Source organism: Aulostomus chinensis, chromosome 20 (assembly GCF_037954235.1).
Source record: "Aulostomus chinensis isolate RoL2024-O1b breed Wild chromosome 20, RoL_Achi_v1.0, whole genome shotgun sequence".
Taxonomy (NCBI): domain Eukaryota; kingdom Metazoa; phylum Chordata; class Actinopteri; order Syngnathiformes; family Aulostomidae; genus Aulostomus; species Aulostomus chinensis.
In genome coordinates, this window is record NC_141339.1 from 17,005,420 (window position 1) to 17,026,464 (window position 21,045).

The 21,045-nt window shown below is 43.6% G+C and overlaps 1 protein-coding gene across 1 annotated transcript; it reads right to left on the minus strand.

Moving 5' to 3' along the window:
- Positions 1-15: 15 nt before the first annotated feature.
- Positions 16-21,045, minus strand: pinx1 (PIN2 (TERF1) interacting telomerase inhibitor 1). Its single transcript, XM_086189026.1, has 7 exons — positions 20,988-21,045; positions 20,339-20,448; positions 20,137-20,229; positions 19,475-19,556; positions 18,772-18,861; positions 12,116-12,198; positions 16-673 (listed from the first exon to the last, which is right to left on the minus strand). The coding sequence occupies exons 1-7, from the start codon at positions 21,004-21,006 to the stop codon at positions 23-25; spliced, it is 1,128 nt and encodes a 375-aa protein (XP_086045152.1). The 5' UTR covers positions 21,007-21,045; the 3' UTR covers positions 16-22.

The window sequence follows — 21,045 nt, forward strand, 5'->3', positions numbered from 1 at the left end:
CCCCCCCCCCCCGAAGCTCGGACTAATCTTGCCGTTTCTTTTTCTTGTTTTTGTTCTTTTTGGACTTCTTCTCTACCACCTCTTCCTCGTCCTCCATAACCGAATCATGCAACTTGTCTTTGCATTTCTTCTTCTTTTTGGGTACCAGCTCAGTTTGACTCTCATGTCCCTTTAGTAGCTTGGTTTCTTGGTGTTTTTTATGCTTTTTCTTCTTCGATGGAGGCTTCTCCTCACAGTCCTGATCCCCACTGGAGGAGGAGCAACTGTTCTCATTTGAAGCTCCTTCAATTTTTCTCTTCTTCTTCTTTTTCTTTGAAGGCTCCTGGTCCTCCTCTACGACGAAGGGAGTGGTACACTTCTCTTCCATGACCTCCATCTCCTCTGCTTCTTTCTTGCTCTTCTTTTTCTTCTTTTTCTTTTTGGTCTCTTCAGAGATTTCCTGACCGCTAAGGACGGGCTTGGCTTCACTGGATGGACCCAATTCCTCAGAGGTGTCTGGACAGCTCCGGGCCGGGCCGCGTGCCTTCTTCAACTGAGCCATTCGCTGTGCAAAATACTCCTGCATGGTCAGCGTACTGGTCACGGTCTTGGTGATGGACTCTGTGTCCAGTTCAGTCGGTGCAAGCAGCGAACTCTCCTCCATCTCGCTCTGAGAATCCATGCTGTTGCTCTCCTGGACAGAAAAGACACAAGCGAGAAGAGTTAGGATTCCATGCAGTGTTCAGAGAAACAACACAAATAGACAGCGCACAATAGCGGGCCCGGGAGCTTGAGTGATCGTCCGTCATCGCGCCCGGATTAACCAGGAAGATCTCAGTGAGTGAAAAGAGCCCAAAGTAGGATGTTGATGTAACAATGGGTGTTAAAGGATCACCGTAAAATTAGCATCGCAGAGCTGATCTGTTGCACATCTGACGTCTTTCAAAACAGCATTTATATATAGTAGCGCACGTGCAGCTGCGCGTCCTTGCACCGTCAGCTCCCCAAACGTCATCCAGTCAAGAGTTTGTCACTGGTAAATAAAGACAACAATTTTTTCCCACCAGAATTAAACAATAACTTTGTCCTCTGTTGGTAATCTGACTGAAACACGGATGACATGGTGACTGGGACAGAAGGACACTTTTTCCGGCACGTAGTGATATTTTAGCTTCAATTAGCTTTTAGCTTCGCCCAAAGTTTGTCAGGTAATGCTTTTTACAACATTCCATTCGTGACCGATGGCTTTACTGTGTTGAAATACATTGAAATAATTGTTCAAAGACTCAGTTTGCAGCTTTCTTTGACAGAAGATTTTGAACACGGTCAACGTGGTTATGCATGTTAAATTCTAAGTTACTGTATTGATATTACAAGTTCCCAGGAGTTGTGAGGTTTTGAAATATGTCCATTCTGAATGTTCAGTCTTTTTCAGAACTGCTGTCTTTAAGCGGCTGCTTGCTAAATGCATGCGCTGGTAAAACGTGTATTTCAAAATAACCCTAATCGTTCTATACGTTGATATATTAGCAACAGGCACTGAAACGCTGTGAGGCCAGAAGAGGTACGACAAATTACTGTATATTAATTACAAACGTGTCCAAGTGTCGCGGGGATTTTTTGAAAGATGATGGAACATTTGGGTCAGAGTTGTGTGTGTGTGTGTGTGTGTGGGGGGGGGGGGGGCACATTTGCTCGTGTATATCTAAAAAGAGACAGCATCAGCTCAGTTATTCGTTTTGATAAAACAGTCTCGGTAGGTCTGGGGACGAGTCGGTCTAGTCACCGACTGCTATTTCAATCCTTCAGGCTACCGCCGCGCACTAAACAGGACCAACTTCGCAACAGAGAGGCACAAAACAGTCAATTTGTCAGCTCACCCCTGCCACCCATTTGTCTTCATTTTCCTAATGGCCTACTCAATGCATAATGATTTGTCCAGAAGAATACAGAACTTCCTCCTGAGAATCCCAGGAACAATACCAGCACTCTGTATTACCTCAGAGATCGCCCGCGTTTTGTTTTTTGTTTTTCAAAACCCCATAGATTAGAGATAAATTTGAAAACATTGTGTTGTGTTGAGTCACCCCCATGGTTTGGCCTTCTAAAGCTTTTACCCTCAGATTATCCTGCTCTGACTCTGAATGCTGACCGACAGACGAGTGCAGCGATGAGCTGGTAAAACAATGCAGACGTACGCCTTAACAGGACTTGGGGGACCTAAAACTGAACACAATACTGCATTTGAACAGGGATTCCTGCACACCTTGTAGTATTGCATAGGTGTAATAATCCGGCAAGTACTTTATTTTGGGATTTAAGATTAGCTACGGTCTTCAACTGGCCCACAGGGACTTCAGAGAAACCCTACAGCAGGCTATTAGTCTTAAAAGTCAATACATTACCATTGTTTTAGTGGCTTAATACGTTGATTAATATGGCAGCAAGGATGATGGGTAGAATGGGATATAAATTATGACCAAAAAACCCCCAAACAAAACGGAAAAAAATGTAGGATTGATATGATTTCACCTTCAATTGCATAACTGGGCACGACTGGATAATATTTAAAAGATCCAGACGTCCTGCTGAGAACCTAAATATATGAGTGTGTTTGGATTTCATTTTCATTTAATTCACTTTGACTCTCACTGTGGGCCGACAGAGACACTTTTAGTGAACGTTACAAATGTAGCAAAAAAGGAAATGCAAATTGGATGGATTTCTATCAACTGAACTGGGCTACATTTTTGTCAGAAGATGGCGGTACAGGCAACGTGGCTTTAACGCACAGTGGAAGAAGAACTGGTTGTCCATCCGCTGATAACTTGAAGGTGGAATAGTTTTTTGCGCCAGCTAGAATGCTGTCCATTGAAGAAGTTCAAGTTTGGGAATATCTGATAGATTCACTTATTCGTAAAAGGGGGTTCCTTCTGCCACTTTGCATGTTTACAGTTTTTGATTCTTCAGGTTTTTTTTAAACCAACATATCAAAATGTGCATCGAAATAGTTTGAAACGTGACTGTACGGGCTCACTGACAAAGCAGGTTTTGCAGGGCCGGACACCAAAGTTTCCGGCCGCCTCAGACCTGGACTAGAGAAAACCCCCAACTTCTAACAAGCGGGATGTGTGGCCCTACAAGTGAGGCACCATTAGACAAAACTTTCCAACTTCAGAGAAAATCTATAGTTGCTGTTACTGCAACAATGGCCTCCTCTCTGCTTGGGAGAGTAGAGATGGGGCTCAGAGCTGACAGCGCCAAACAACATGTTACTGGGATTTGGGAAGAAGGGCTGGGGGGCCACTTTGGAGCTGCCTGTGAAATTACTCTCCAGAGAGGGAGAGGTGAGGGTGAATGAGTGGAGTAAAACGGAGAGGAGTGACGGAGGGGAAACATCTCCTCCATCAGGGAGGGCGGCTGGAACTTGCTATGTGGTTCGTCCCTCACTGCCTGGGGATCTCCATTAGACTCTGATCCGGCAGAAGGAAAAGTGCTGCGCTGAGCAAAGGCGGCAGGACACACACACACACACACACACACACACACACACACACACACACACACACACACACCTAGAACTACACATTCAGTCAGCAGTACTGGCAGCCCTGGAGAGTTTGTTGGTGATTGTTGAGGGCAACATGTTACTAAGAAACACCTTTGTTGTACTGTTTGCGTGCTTCTTCCTCCATTTCCCTGTCATCAGGCACCACTTTATATCTTCTACTTACTTGAATATACAACAGAAACAAGATAACACGCTCAGTTTAACAAGTGCCATGAGGCAAAATCTCAATGTGACGATAGCTTTAAAAAAATGTATTGTAATGTAAATTCAAAATGTGAGTGATGTGATGTCACGCACAACAAAAGTGAGAAACAATATCGGTGCGGAGGAATTTTCGAGCAATAAACCTTAGTCAGGATTAGATTTGTTTTTTTCCTCCAACATTAGTGAGATGTTTCTAAAAAAAACAATTTGAATCTGCTAAATATGAATTAAATCTACCAGCACCTATTTATTTGGGCTCACACTCATTTCAATAATAGTATAATAATAGTGGCAACACTTCTTCCAAGTGGTTCACGACGAACTGCTGAGGATTTCAATGATGGTCCAAATAACTTTGTGTCATACTAAATACACTTTTGTCTCAATTAAAAAAAACAAACAAACAAACCTGTTGACAAAATCAGTTCACATAATTGCTTGGGCAGAGAGGAATGATTAAAAAAAGCCATGGCGGGCTCATCCACACAGGGGTTGAGGAGTGGAGGGCTGGAGAACACACCTATATTCAGCCGTGTCTACTCCTCCTCCTCCTCCTCCTCCCCTCAGACCCAGAACCCCAGGAAAAGGATGCGCTCGGTGCACTGTGTGCAGTTCTGAGATAAGGCTCCTTCAGCAGAGGAGCGGTCTGGCTGGCTATCGGGCCCTTCCTGCTCCGCGCTCTCCCCTGGCGGGGGCAGGGGCTGGGAAGGGAACATAGGGAGGGCCTGCAGAGGGTCCCAGAGAAGAGGAGAGGGTGGGAAGACATTCAACAGGCCGCCTCCTTCAAGACACTCCAGTTCTATCTCTCCCTGCTAATGTATCCAATGGAGAGCCAATAGACGTGTGCCAAGGTGCCAAGACACCGACGCCAGCACATTCAGGAGGAGAGTCAATCAAGCCAGCGAGGGATGATGGAGAGGGTTCATTACAGTGCATAGGAAACTTTTTTTACTCAACAATATGCACAAAGGATATTTTAGAACCTTATTTACGTGACGAGGTCAAAGCTAGAAACTGTATTAATGGAATGTCTAAAGTACTTGAAACTGAGTCTCTGCAACTGCAGGTCATAGATCTAATGGAGGTTTCTCCTCCATTGAAAAAGGATACCAATTTCAACGCTTTATGTCAGGAAAAACACGACACCTGACTTGACACGCTGCAGCTCCAAAACTGTTACTACTCCTCAATAACTTTTCATAAACGTAAATTAATTTGTTGGAATGTAATGATATGACATCACGTATTTTCATTGTAATTGTTAAGTCCGATTTTCAGGTAAGCCAGACATGGTCAGTTGCCCGTTGTCCATTACTCAGCCCCCCATTCGTTGGCAAAACAATAAAATATCATCCTGCACAACGTATGTCAACATATGAAAGAGATATAAAAGCTAATCACAGGAAGTAAAAAACAACGATCCGGCTTAGACCACGTAGAGAACGTGTGTGAAGTTAAACAGAAGCTGGTGAGGAGGTTCTTGAGTTTTATCGCAAACATGAACAGCTGGCGGCGGCTACGGGGGTTAAAAAGATAAAGTGAGGCTTTTATTTTTTTTTTTTTTTTTAAGATCAAAAATCACCCGCTCGTTTACATCTTAATAAACATCTGACAGAGCTGCAGTAGCCCATTTATTTTCTTAAAAACTGCCCGTTTTGCATTACTTACTGTCCCCCCCCCCCCCCCCCAATAATTTCCAGCCAATATCGGTTGGGTCTGTAATTGCGTGAGAGTGCCCTCATTGTCCTGCCACAATAATAAATTTGGCGATAGTCAGGGTCTATGGATCAGACCCTGATTAGCCAGCTGTCTCTCCCTGATGAGCACACCGGTCCAGCAGCCCATCCTTCATGAGCCTGATGTGGGCGGACAGAAAAACAGGTGGTTACCTTATTCTCTGGTAAATAAGCGAACCTTCGCTTGACCATCAATATTTTTAAGTAGTGTCACTACCAATTAAGTGACATTTTTATTTATACTCAGCAGATACAGTCTATACACAATGTTAGAAAACTGTTAAATTATGTAATTTAGGTGGAATAAATCCCCAAAAAAAGCAAGGATTTGGGCAAAGGGTGTACCCTCTTCGTCTAGTTAAGACTTAACACAAAAAAACAGGCGTTGAAAAATTGGACTTTGCGCCCAGTGTCGGAGCGTTTATCATTAGCAACAAACGAAGACAGCATTATGCATGCGGCATGACTGCCCTGTGTTCGTTCCACACTGCAAACGCTTGCAGACAATGCAACCCCCCCCCCCAAAAGAGCATCCTAGTCCCCGTGCCCCCACCTCACGGCGGGGAGATACCGTGATTATTTTACCCAGCTGTGATTTATTAGATTAAAGAGTCAGTGATTAAATGGTAGTCGGTGGCTGTAAACAGCCTGAGGGCTGGAAATCTTTGGGCAGTTAGCTTCACCAGGCGGTAATTACCCCGGCCCGTGTATTCCAGCTTAGTCCCGTAACTAAGAGACAGACCCTCTCTTTCTTTTTTCTCCTGAGCTAATCTGTAAGTGTCAGCAAGCTGGCATGGCCATGAGGGAGTGGTCTACACAGACTTGCCAGGGCGGTAGGTGCTAAATGTGGTGTGTGTGTGTGTGTGTGTGTGCGTGTCTATGCAGGATGGGGAAGGGGGGTGCCACTTGGCGGGTCTTGATATTTTCGGCGGTAGGAGCGAAAGGGCCTCTCAACAGAAACGCTCCAGAAAGGGAGAGCCTTGCTTACGACAATTAGATCTTATCTGAAATGTGAGCTTGTCAGTTTCACAATAAGCCACGCAGCCTGCCTGAGTGCAGCGACCCATTCACCCAGCGCCACTCACTCGGCAACAATGTAGATTTACACCAGCGGGCTTTTTCTGCACCGAGGTTGGAGCGCAAGTGCTGCTGAAGCCAACCCCTCACCTTAGCTCCAACACAATGTATCTGCCTTTGTGCTGTATTTCTATTGTTAATGGCAAACATATAATGCAAAGGAATGCCGAAAATTAATAACAAGAGCAGTGCCAGACTGCAAACCTCCACCTAGACAAGGTGTGTTTTTAACCCTAAGAACTGGATTTAAAGGTTCTTTTATCAAACATTTATTGTTACTGATAAAAACCGATAAAGAACATATTAGCAATTATATCTGTGGAGGAGCAATAAGTCCAGGGGATGAGAAAAACAACAAAAAAGACTAGTTCTTGGAGTTAACACTAAGCTAGAGACACTTAAACCGAAGTTGTATGATATTATCTTGACAACCATGTGGTGCCAAGTAGTTTCTACCTTAGTTAGTTCACAATATCATTCGTGAACATTCTTTTTTTCGCATGTTACGTCTTTGTGGATATGAAAGAAAATTCCAAATCTTACCCTACCTGACTTTGATTAAAAATAATTGTTCAAAATCATCTGGACTGTTATTCCCAAAAAAATCACATCGTGACCTTGGGGAATTTATACTCCACCAAAATGAAGAACAGCCTATTTTTCCACAAAGTACTAGAAAAAGACAGTTATTTAAGCCTGTTTATACAATTTCAAGATTTTAATGATACAAGTGTGAGTAAAGGATTGAAATCTCAGTAAAACTGTATTCTCCTTACTTGTATGCTGCCAAGCTGAAAAACCCTGTCTCAGAGAGCTACCACTTCCACCTCCACATGAAACTATTTTTCGTATTGTACTCACTTTCAGCAGCCAGGGCTTTGACACTATCATGTCCACTGATTCTATCCCATCACATTTCAGTGGTCACAGGCCTCAATATCAGCCTGGAAATTTGATCCTCAAGTCGGAGACCAATTCTGAACTGAAAAGAATTTGTTTCTGTCATGACTGCAAGGCGTCACCGCTCAACTTGGCCCATCGGTTCCCTGGCGCCTCGCAGGCGCATCTGCCAAACGCTCGAGCCCCCAACCCTGCCTCGTATTCCTGAAGGTGGTGGTACCGAGGGAGCCCCTGCTGACGCGTGATCCTTCATGTGGACGACGCGTGGGCAGGAGAAAACTTGCAACAGGTGCCACCCGATGAGGCTGGGTTCTCTGCCCTTTGTGGTTGAGCATGAGTGGGAGTGGGAGAGGTTGCCGGGGTCACGCTGACCCGAGAACATAGTGCACCATACTGACTGTCTGACTGGAGGGGTCAGATGTCAAAACGAGACTTGTAGCAAATTATACACGGCCATTTTTCTTCTCCCACATCTATAAAGGAGTGTAGAACTAATGAGCGAGTTGATGTGAACAACTGTGATGCTTTTAAGAGTAAAATATTATATTGGATGGACAAAAGCTGTATTTATTTGTCTGGTTTGTTTAGATGTAAAACAAAACAGAACAAAATATTAATGAGAATGTTAAAGCAAAGTAAAATAATATTCTACTGTGGAACATTCAAAATGAATTCCCAGAGTGCTGTGGGAAATCCCTGAACTACAATCCTGCACTCCTTAAAATTAATTACAATGAGTCTAATTGTCACAGTTTGAATTATGGCCATTTCTATGGTCATAATATCAGAAAACAAAAAGAAAATGAAATTTTGTCGGCAAAAAAAAAAGGAAAAAAAAGCGACAGATAAGAAGCAATAGTTGGAAAAATAAAACTATGGCTTGTTTCCACCTCTCAACTGAGCTGGCGGCTTTAAAAAATGACTAACTTTTGTTGATGTATGAATCGGCGGGGAGTCTATTTATCAGCAGGCCCTTTGCGGTCGCCCGCCTGGGTCCCTCAAGTCACAAGCCGCGTCGCTCCCCTTTGACTGATTAATTAGCCAATCAGAGGACATTTTTCACTGGGCGGCAGAATGGTTTATTTCAGCTAATGCTGGGCTTTCGAGCTGAGGCCCGTTGGAGCCTCGTCGGCTTTTTCGGCCTGCCTGAGTGGCCGGGCAGAGGGGCAAGGGAGATAAATCAAGCTGGGCTGGCCCTCCGTGTGGCTCCCCTAACTAAACCCCCTGAGGAGGGCAAGGAGAGCCGGTGGTAGTGGAGAAGGAGGGAGGAAAAAGACGGGAACACAGGATGGCCAGGGGCACTGCTCGCCCGCCGATAAGCACAGGGAGCACAGGGCTGCCAAAGTGCCTTCATTTAAAGTGGCCGGGCCTTTTTGATATCTCGGCAGAGAGCGGCTGTCGTTTGTCATGTGGTGAGTAATTGTGTTGAGGGGCACAAGAGGAGGCGAGAGATGGGGGGGGCCTACAAGCGTGGGATGGGTGATGGATAACAGAGAGCCGTGTAGATGGACAGGTGCTCCAGCACAACCCTGACTGGTCAGGGATGGTGAATGATGGTTTGAAGCTCACATTTTCAGGTGGCTGCAGGAGCAGGAGGAATGAGCTCGTGGGTGGAATGTCGGTTATTCGATTATCTTGTAAATACAACTTAATTTGTTGATACACTCATCATTTTGAAAGGAAGAGGGCGTGTGTGTAAGTGTGGTACAGGCCTAAATTTATACGTGTGTAAGACTAAATGAAAATCTGTGTGAGTAACACAGATCTTAAACACTGAAGAAATTTAAGATGTTTGTATTAATCTTGACATGAATTTTAAGACAATATCCGTTCCACGCTGTTGTCTTTGACACGTATTCAGAACTTTCCATCTGTATCTGATCAAAACTCACTCCCGCCATCATTTAACTTCCTAAATATCTTATTTAATAAGGAGTAACTATTAAAAATGACAAATCTACATTGTAAAGACAGGACATTAGACGAACAATAACTACGACAATATGACTACCTGGACAGAACCAGTTAACAAGGGGTTAATAACCTGCCTGACCTCCACATATGTTCTTTACAACACAAACCAGTGTTGTCTTTAGTGAACAGGAGGCATGTGGGCCGGCTGAGTGTGTACGTGTATGTGTGTCGGCCCGTCTGCGTTTCAGGGAGCGTTGTGAGCGGTGATAAGAGGAGAGCAGGAAGCACATCACTGCAGAGGAAGGAAAACCCCAGCAGTGGGTGACTGGTGGAAGGGAGGCTATGGAGACAGCAGTGGGCGGTGGGTGAAGGGCTCTGAGATTCGTGAGGAGGAGGGACAGCACATCTGCACAAGCCGATCCAGATTTGGTGGAGCCTCTTGGCCTCACCTTGTCTGGACGTAGATAACTTGAGGTGGCAAATGCACAAAACCAGAACACCCAATGTTGATATAGTCACTCCTCAGGAATACGACAGGTTTGGGTATTGAGAGCGCGGTGTGGAGCGTACTCTGAGCTGTAACAGTGATGGCAGAGAACTGTAAGCACAGATCCGTCTGAACTGCGGGTCACTGGCAGTGTAGTCGACACCCTCGCAGGAGATCCTGCACAATGCCTAGAGCTTGATTGGTCCATCACCCTCTTTACCTCTTCCCAGCAACCACAGATATTACTGGGCTCCAACACAAGGCCTCATGGGATACCATTGTAATTGTGTTCAGTGTTTTCGATATGGTCAATGGTGTCCCTCCTGGCTGAAAAATAACAACCCATAACCAAACGATTAGGGAGAAAATGATGGTGTGTATTGCTTGCATTTCCAATGTTAATCAGCGAGGGAGCGCAGCCATTGTGATGTTATGGCTCGGCACCTGCAGGCGAATCGAGAAGGGGCTTTTTTTTCTTCTTTTTTTTCCCCGCGTACAATCTATGGATTTTATGATGCCAATTTCTTCAAGCCAAATGTTGGAGATAAACAGAGGAAGACAGTAAAAGGCTTTTCTGTGTCTCACAGTCCAAAACATACATTTGTCATTGTTCCTCTGGTTCTGCAGGGATCAGCAGAACTATTTACTTGCATGAGTTAAATGATCGCTTAGCATTTTGTAGCAGTATTGGCTGTGCCTGTGCATCATTTCTCCACTTTATGAAGAGAACTCTGCTGTAATTCCACATCTGTATGAAGTGCAGAGTTAGAAAAACCAAAGTCTCAGATAATGTTGGGTGGTCTGCGGTCCCTCTACATTTCTAACAAAGTTCAAATTTACATTTGTAGCATCACAGTTTACAGAAGATACAGGAAAAGCTTGAGTATAACAAACATTCTTAACACAATATTAACTTGTTAGTGCTCTCATGATGCCAGAATAGAATACTTCAATTTGAATACGTAAAAGTTGGCTTCCTTTGTTTTGCATGAAAAACATGTGAAGGAGGAATTATTTGTGCAGTATTTATAAGGTTTTTTTTTTTGTCTATTCTGGTTTTTGCTCCACAACTTAAATGCACCAGCATGACCCAGTGGTCTGCTTCAAAGCTTGGGAGCCTGCGCAGCACCATATGGCTAAGTGGCGTTTGAAGTGACCAACCACCAGCGCCAAGAGCAAACAAAACTTTATTCGCAGGTATCATCATTTCAGATTTCTGCACACCTCACCACAATTTTGATTTGCCTTTAATAATGCCTGTCGGCACACTTAGCTGCCTGATGTGAGCCCTTTGAGACAGAAGCGGTGGTGGGGATGGGGGGGGTTTGACAGAGGAGGAGTAGGAGGAGGTAAGAGCGCAAATCCTTTAACTGGATTTCGGCTCTCTCACCACCATCAGCTGGCAGCGCTAAAAGCTCCATGCTGTGACAAGGCTAATCTAAGGCCACAGGCTGCTCATGAGCTGGGCCCTGTAGAGGCAAACCCATACTGCAGCAAGTCATGGAGGGCATGGACGCCAGTGGTCATCCCTAATTACCAAGACAGAGGCAGATAAGCTGAAGCCACCTGGCCAGCGGTATGTCAGCTCTCCTCCCCCCCGGTACACACTCGACACTGACTGGGTTAAAGATCAAAGACCTGCCCTTCACAGTTCCACCGTAACTTTGATCTCACAAGAAAGGTAAAATTACACTTTTGTTAATGTTGGGTGTCAACCTGTCATATCTTGGTCATTATTACAACAAAGTTCTCGCATAACAGAGAAACCAAAAGACTGGTTCCTTCACAGTTGGGTCTATGATCCTATGGCACTGCCGATCAATTTTAATCACTTTAGATTTCTATCTGGAGCTGGAACAATTAAATCAAAGGGGAATGAATCAGTACACTATTCTGACAACAGATCAATCGAAGCAAAAATATAAAATGTAAGAAATTGCTAGGTTTTTTTTTTTGTAATTTATGACCGAAAATGTGACAGAAAATGATGTGTATTTGGGTTTTTGACCGATGTGCAGGCAAAAGAAGCACTTCGAAAATTGTTGCTCGCCTGAGACGTTCAAGTTCATATTACATAGAAAAGTGGCATATCTTGAGCCCAAGTGCTTAAGTGATTGTGCAGATTTTAAGGGGGGGGGGGCTCTTAAAAAGGCTCTAGTTATGTGCCATCTTAAACCTACTTATGAGGAAATGATGACCTAATTGTGGTTAGTAATATGTATGCTGTTGTTGGGTTGTGAGTCTTACTGGTTCCTGATCCGTGGCAGATCCGGCCCTTTTTCCAAAGATACAGTTGAGGTCTGTTTTGCTGCGGGAAGACAGGTCCTTCCCTAAAACACAAAGTCGAGAGCGAGAGAGAGCGAGAGAGAGAGACAGAGAGAGAGAGAGAGAGAGAAAGACCAGTTTACTCATTGGAATATTGCACTGAAGAGATATGGTAACACTTCATTTGCTCAACTGGACGGGTCATAATCTATCACGGGGCTGATGTATACTGATAAACGTTTAACACAACACTCATTCACCACTATGACAAAGTTGGCGTATCCAAACCCAGCGTGCATGTTTGTGCTGAGCAGGACGGTTCAAAACCTGACCACCAGAGCAACCGTACACATTTAGACTTCATTCAAAAACAATTTATGCATTTACGGCTTGAAAATGGTAAACAAATACTGAAGGTGCATGAAATCAATATGCAAGAGAATGCAGAAAAAAAAGAGACAAAAAGGGGCAGTAGTAACTCTTTTTCCCCTCAATGGCAGTTACTGGGAGGTTTTTCAGCCTCCAGAAACCGTACACACCATCGATGGACGTAGGCATGGATACACGTCTCCACTCATGACTGACGCCGAAGCAGAGCCATAAAAATGCAGACATTTAGAAGTGCAATTGTTCCAGCTATAATGGTTCCAGCAATAATGGTTGCAGTTAAAAGGACGAGTGCGCGCGTGTTTGTGTGTGTGTGTCTGTGTGTGCGTGCGTGTTGGTGGGGGGTGCCTCTTGCTCCACGGATAAAACGGCGAAGAAAAATAAACTAACAGCAAGGTCTGCCGCGCCACACCTCCAAATTCCGATTTTCAAGCAGGCCTCAAAGACTCCTGGAGCACACAGTCGTCCGTCTCAAGCCCGGGTCCTGTTCGTACAGCTGCATCCTCTTCCTTCAGCAGGGCTCTGATAACATTTGGTTATTTATTGCTCTAGAATCTCTATCTCCCCCCTCGCACTCTTGGCTTTGAAAGCCACTGCACAGTTGGATCCGAGAGGTAAAACCAAGAAAGTATGTTCAAAACTAAAATAAATAGGAAGAGGGGGGACTGTGGTGTTTGTCATTCGGTGAACTTGGGTTAACCGTAAAATATTCCCAATCGGACCTTTTTTGCCCTTTAGAAGAGGAAGAAACTGTCAGAATTCTCAGGCTTTTGGGTGAAAGTACACATAAGTGTTCTGATTTTTTTTTTTAAAAGGGCAAAAAAAAAAAAAAAAAAGAGTAACCCCATTTTTCCTTTTAACATTCAAAAGGTGGCTGAGGGCAATTGGACAGGATATAACAGGGACACTGTCAACCTGCAATGGGAAGTGTTATTCAGTAGGTTGGTTTCCAAGGTAATATTTGAAGTGGCAACAAATCCCAACACAGACAACTAGTCAAACCAGACTAGCAAAACCTCAACGTTTCAAAACATGAGCACACACATCTGACAAACGATTCAAAAACAAGTTGGGTCCAGTTCTCTCAGTAGATTCAAATGAACAAAATGACTTGCTTCCTGTTAGTGATGTAACCAAACCCACGTTTCTCAATCCTTTAAGTGCAGATCGTGTCTTTGCGGATGCCCGTAAGAATGGCAGCAGTTATCTGGTTCCATTTCAGAATTCTTCACCATTCAGTGTTCCGAAGGCAAAAGGGTGTCCGGGTTTTTTTTTTCCCCCCAAACTTTTGCGCCTGTCATTTGTAGGCCTGCCCCGTACCATTTCACAGGTTCCTTGTCTTACAGAGGTAAACAGAGTTAAAAGTGGTCAACTGCGAGGACTTGAGTACCATTTTTTTGGTCTGAGCCAGCTTTTCACAACCAAACCATGTCCTTGCCCAGCTGGTTAGCCTGGAAACCAGTTTGGTGTTGAAACTACAGTGCCTTCCAGCAGCCAAAAAGCCTGCGGCCTTTAACTCTTTGGCTTGATACTCCACTGGGGTTAATCTGACTCCCTGTTCTTTCTTAAGACCATCAACAGACATGCACCATCTAAAGACACAATAAAATACTGTTTTGATTAAAAGCCTGAAGAAAGGAAACTAACCACGTGGAGGAGGGGTTAGGGAGCTCTGACTGCATCAACCGCCATTGCAGCAGTGACAGGTGATAGATGGGGGGAGCAATTAAAACTGGGTTACTGGTTTATGCTGTGGCCCGGGACCAAGGCAGCACAGATTTTGGTGCCCTTCCACCACAAACAAAGGCCATCAATCCTCAGTGCTGGCAGTGAGGGAGCCAGCATGAACGGGATATCGATAAAAGCAGCAGACAGTAAGGAGGAGGCCTGCGCTGGGAGAGAGAATTCAAGATGATTGTGGATGGTTCTTTTAAAAAAATGTGGCAATAACTATTTTTGGAAATAATTTATATTTTTGAATTGTATTTTATTTGAAATGTAGTGTGCTTAGTATCAAGTTAAAAATTGAACAAACAATATTCTTTGGAGTTAAATATTCTGTGATTAAAATTGTGTTTGAGGGGATTTAACATCCAACATTCAATTTAAGATTCAATGGTTGACCTCTGTGTACATACAACCTCTCCACAAACCAAGAGTAGTACCTGACTGTTGCAACCTCTCATGTAACAAGCTTAGCAACACTAAATCTATTTCCAAGCCTTAACTTGGCAACAGCTACAGAGGGAGAGAGGAGCGTCGGCATCAGTGGAGGCATGCAAACAGGCGTGGCAGGTTACAGGTTGCGAGGTAACTCTTTGGTCACCCATGCCAATTCAGATCAGAGGCTAGACCAGTAAAGGCCTCATCAAAGACTTTAATAAAAACTGAAAAAAGGAGACAACAAGGTAGAGATTGGAGATATCAAGTTTACGATTGATTTGTGAGTCACGTTTGGACAAACAAGAGGAGCCAGCGTCTCTTGTGTCCTTGTTGCATGACAACTATTCCAGCCTTTTAAACGACAAGTTAAAGTGGTGTTGTGTTGCTTGCGGAGACACAATCTGGTTTCGGATTGAATTCCTGCAAAAACATTACCACCTGAATTTCCTGTAGTCTCTCTTCCTTTCTGCTTTTTCAACACTTAAAAGAAAATGCAAATACAGAAAGCAGGAAGATGCATAATGTCTTAAGGTTCACAAATAGCTGGTGCAGAAGAGTGGAAGGGATCTCCACAAATGGATTAGAACTAGTCCTCTCCAGGGATCAGACTTTATTAGTTGACGACAGGTTGGGGTACAAGTGTATCCTGCGGCAAAGACAATGAAGGAGGCAGAAGTTCAGTCGACACAAATGTCCAAATGAACAAGACACAAACGTGGCCATATAAATCACTGGTCAAAACTCTCGAGAAAGGTATTGTTAGGGGCACTTTTCACTGGGCTATTTTGGGGGTGGAAGAGAGGTGAGGAGAGGTCTAAATAGGAGTCTAGCAATTCAGGAAACTTTGTTTAGTGAGGGACACAATACAGGGTTTAGGCTTGGATGCACCTCCATATGCCTTTATGAAACTCAACAGAACCACATCTAATCAAACGTAGCCAAATGGTCCCAAGCAGTCATACATGCATGAATGGCTTCATTGTCAAAGATGCAAACTCATCAAACATCAACCAACACATGAAATTAATTCTGATTAGAATTCTTATGTCCAGGTTTCATGACTTGCGCGAATGGTGCATTAAATACATCTCATCCATCGGGTACCAGTTATTTTCATGGGTCCTTTCAAAGTGAGATCCTAAAAACGGGGTGAGAGGGTCTAAAGAGACAGAGGCCATGTTTTATCAGGTCGGGTCATCTGATCAGGGGGCAGTCAATGGACATGCCAGATGCCACAAACAGGAAAAGGGAAGTTGCTATTGAATGACGTAAAGTATAAAGTCTTCCAGGTGAGGCAAAAGTTACTATTTTGTGTTATTCTAAGTTTGCTGACCTGACTGATTATAATTACTTCAACACATGGCAGTATTAAAAGGGGATTTGCGCTTCAATCTTGCAAAAGAACTCACAAAATTATTGAACGTGTCCAGTGTTTTATGTTTGCAGGTTAAAATCTTACAAATTCTGCGCCACAACATCATTCATTAAAAGCCATGACAATCTAAGGAAATCGTGTAAAGCGGCATTAATGTAGCTTATGCATTGCAAGGAAATTCAGCTATTTTAGATTATAATAATAAATCACTGGCACGAAACTGTCAACTCAATATCATAATTTTCTGAACTGTTAGAATAAACAGCTAAGTTGAAGAATGCAATATTAACTCTGACAAGTACTCAATGCCATTTGCAATATCCCATAAATGGATTTCTTTCTGTTGACCCGCTACAAGGTTTTGAACCTCACTTCCCCCCGGTGACCACGTCCAAGTACCCTTGAGCAAGATACTGAGCCCCCAATTGCTCCTGATGGCCCTGCGATGGACTGGCGACCCGTCCAGTGTGAACCCCGCCTCCAACTCAGTGCCAGCTGGGATAGGCTCCTTACCTTACAGCATTTCAGTGTAAACCTGCACACAGTACATTGGTTTGCTTGGTTTCACTTTCTGCAGAATGAATTAGATCAAGGCTCAAGGCTCAAGGCTCAAGGATTCCCCCCCCCCCCATTCTTACACAGGAGCTGTTCAGATTTGATGGATATTCCAAGACATGCCGATGTACCCGATGGTTCAGAACGTCCCACAGATCCTTACCAGACAGAAACTTCGGGTGAACAGGGAGGCTGCAGTCGGGGCCTTGTAGGCTGGGTGTGCAAGCCAGCTCCTCTCAGGCTATTGGGAGCTGCCTGTGCTGACACCAGTTGTTCAAACCATCCACCTCAGCTATGTGAGTTGCTGTTCTAAGGGAGTGATGCAAAAGGTGGAGCTGATTGTTCAGACTCTAAATCAGCATTGGGACCCACCACCTGCAGGCATGCTGTCCATTCGCAGTGGTGTTGCTGTAACCAGGTAACTAAAGGCAACTTATTCTTGAAAAGCCAACATTTGAAGCAACAGCGGTTTGCTCAATGGACATGATGTCCTCCCTGTGTGTATTTATGACATCGGTAGCACTGTAAAATGTGACGGACACGGAGGGTTTGGAATGACCTTTTTTTGGCCCCATCATCTGAATGTGAAAGTCTCACAAAAAGAAATACTCGCAAACTGGGAAATAAATAAGTTTGAGAGAGGTAAGCTTGTTGAGGTGATACACAGTTTTTGTTAAGTTCGTTGCAGAACTAAACTTGTCTTCCTCTAATACCTAAAATATGCACAAGCTCAAGTAAGGCAACTCAGCAATAAAGAAAAGTGGTTACTCATTTTGGTCTCCAGTCATCCTGAACACTAAATTCCTCCTTGTGCCTTGCGATGTACTGGCCTTGACCAGCAAATCTTGACTCCCTGACATGTTAAGGAGTAATGAAAGTAGAAGGAAGCCTTATTAATAACCTCCCCTAGCACTGACCGGGCCAACTGACCTCGCACAGGTTGACAGAGCTCTGATCAGCGTCTGCGATCTGAGCCAAGTGCACAAGGCTCATCGAGGGTAAGGGAGGGTGTCTGTCGGAGTGCCTGGCATGGAGGTGAATAAAGCACTTGCTGCTGCAAGAAAATAATGCTGACCCCCAAAAGTATAGAAAATGAGGAAAGTAAAAAAAAAAAACTTTACACGCCTTATAGTGCTGTGTTCATCCAGTAGACACTTCTTCAAGAGGACGGAGGTAATGTGCGATAGACTGGTTGGCAAGGCATGGAGGATAAAAGAAGTGGAGAAACATCGTCTTGGACTGTGCGGGCCAGCGTCTGATGACAGCTTTGTTTTTGTTCATTAGCATTCTTAGGGAATGATGTGGCAACAGCTGGAGAGGATGGCACAAGACTGGGAAGGATGCAGGATGGATTCATGTTAGTTGTGACACAATTTAATAATAGATGTTATCTCTCATGTCCCACTCTTTTCTCAAGTTGCTAAGCAGACTAAACTCAGAAAGTAGCTAACTCACCAAGGAAGTTCGAGCCTGGATGTCAAATGGTGACACTGGAAGCCCCAAACCTTTAGCTATGGCCCCCAGAGATTTTGCACAGAAATTGTGGAAACGCTATAAAAAAAATAAAATAAAAAAATATTTGCTTGCAAGTACGAAGCCCAAGCAGGCTCCCTCTCGAGTTCAAGACGCCTTTTTTGATAATCAAGCGCGCACACCGGAAGCAGAGTGGAATGGGAAAGTGCGTGATGAGGAGGAGGAAATTATTCACAACCCAACATACGAAAACTCAGTCAACTTGCCAGTAAGTCTGACTAATCTTGTAAGAATGTTGTGAATTGATCGACCACACAAATGGATCCAATCAACGAGCAATTATTTTATCGCCTGTGCCACTTTATCCCAAACCATCCACAGCCAACCCACCAGGGCAAAATTCTCAGCAACAATAATATAAAAAAATAAATAAATAAACTCAATGGTTCAAAGACCAAACCATTTTTTTTTTAAAAATCTAATAAGCATCTTTTTTTCCATTGCTGCCTTAGCATGTGTGCCTTTACAAATAAAGTGGTTTATTTCAACCTTTGTTTATCCTGGTCTGTTGTTAATGGATTGACATTAAAATTGCAACCTATTTTTTCAGCTCCAAGTCCTGGTGCACGTTTAGCATTTTGGCCATCTGCCAACACCGCTTTCAGCTCCTAAGGGATGAACGCACCTTTGGTGAATTTCATGTAATGGACCCTCTTTTTGGAAGTTTTGGACTTCTCTTCCAAACTGAAGCTCTTCTGCTCTTCTGGCTGAGGTGCTACAAAATATAAGGAGAAAATACCAATGAAGGTCACATGGTAACGTACGGGTAGCAGCTCATCATGTATTCCGTATCACTATAGCTTTCCTATATGCACTGCCATTGAACAGTGTTCCAAATAGTAATGATGATGTTCAGCATGCAGCAACTCACTCAGCTAAATGTTATACTGTGGCACCATCTACTGCCCAGCAGAGGGAGACGTGATATTGTCACATACGGACTGCTGAGGAATCCAAGTACATTTGTTCTTCACGAAACCAACTTTGAAAGATAAGAAACTTTCATTCAAATTAACAAAGACACCAAACTCCGTCTTCAATATGAAATCTTTCAAACTGTTCAAATGCTAATGGAGTGCCGTTCTGGGAGAGTGGTGAGCACAAAGACAGTGTGACAGTTTCTACACATGCTGCACAACGTCAGAAAAAGATATATTGCAACATGACCCTGTTTTCAATCAATGGACCACTCATCAGTGATATATCGGTTGGTAAGTTAAGATTCATATGAAATTAACCATCACAAACAATGTGTCCAACTACAAATCAGTGAGAAAAAACAACAGAGACATACAAAAAAGAGACAGAAGGATCTTCCTTCTACATACCAGTGTTGTTATTTGAGCCGTGGCAGTTATTCAGTTGCGCAAGCAGCTCATTGAAATCATCTTGGTGGGCGATCCAGTTGTCCTGTGAACACAGACAGTGTCATTAACAGAAGGGTTTATCCTTGCGATTACGGTTTTCAAACATTCTGAACATTACAATGGGAGCTGAGCATCAGTCCGTGGCTCTGATTGAAGAGACGCTAGGTGTAAATTAAAGACCTGTTCGAGGAACTGCTGTATGCCTTCGAAAATCTGGCCAATTTAATGGTGAAGCTGAACGAGTGATTCAATTTGTTAAGTGCTATTAACATCTGGCTCCTTTAGAGCTGCATCAGGAAGAAACACAGCTCAGCAAAATTGAAACGTTTTCACACAAGTGAAATCTACTGAAAATATTGTTTTTTGGGTGCAGTAACCCGAACAACATGCTTCAGAACAGACTGTACTTACAGTACACTTCTGACAACACACTATTCTATACTGTGTCTACCAAGATTGCAATTTTTGCCTTTATCGAGATGTTTTTGTCAATACACCAACAAATATTGTAATTTTCGTAGGCGTAGATTCAACACATCCTCCTCATATGAAAGTGTGTCAAGACTGTAAAACGATGCGATATTCGTTCATGTCCTCAACAACCAAACGGTAAAGGAGCTCACCTCGTGGCTGGCACTGGCTCCAAGACCATAGTTGTTGTTTTTAACTTTTACTTTAATGTGGTCTGTGGAACCTTGCTCACTTCTGCCCAGGCCCTTCAGATGAGAGGAGGAACATTAGATGGGTCAACCGCCCATGTCTGGGAACAACTGGTTACTGTTGTCAAAAAAGCAAACAATGAGAGCTACATTTCAAAACACCCACCTTGCCCTTGGACCAGCCCATTCGCTCCAGCATCTTCTGGCCAAATTTAGAATCATCTTTACTCCAGCTGCTATTCCTCGGGTCAACAGACCACTTCTGTTTCCTCCGGGCTGGAGACAGAAGAGCAGCACTGTTACGTTAACCGATCAGCAACATGACATTCAACATAAAAACTGAGCAACCAACAAATCGAGGTAACTTCAAGTAAGTTACATCCGTTGGTAAAGCTACACGCAGTGCACTATCGGAATAAGAGGGGTTGTTTACGCAAACTTAAGGTAGATGACAACCGTCATGTGTGAATCCGCAATCAGCGTAGAGACAACAGACGGACTTGTTGCGAAGAAACACGCTAACTCACTAAATTGAATTAGTAGCAGCATATTTAGCAACAAATAAGCATAAAAGTTATTGTGGTTGAGCTGCAGACGTACAAAAGTAAACACGTGTTTACACTGACAGCTGAAGCTAATGCTAATGTTAGCGACCCAAACACTTTCTAAATCAACATTTACTGAATATTTTGCAAAGAAAATCCTCGACATTAGATTAAAGCGGGATTTTGACCCACATAAGACTTAAAGTCGTATCATTATATTGAAAGAAGAAGGAAAATATGTTTCAAAAGCCAGAAAGTAATATTTCTTACGCTCTGCCAGCATGGACATTCTGGGGTCCTTCAGCGGCTTTACAGAAGGCGAGTAGGA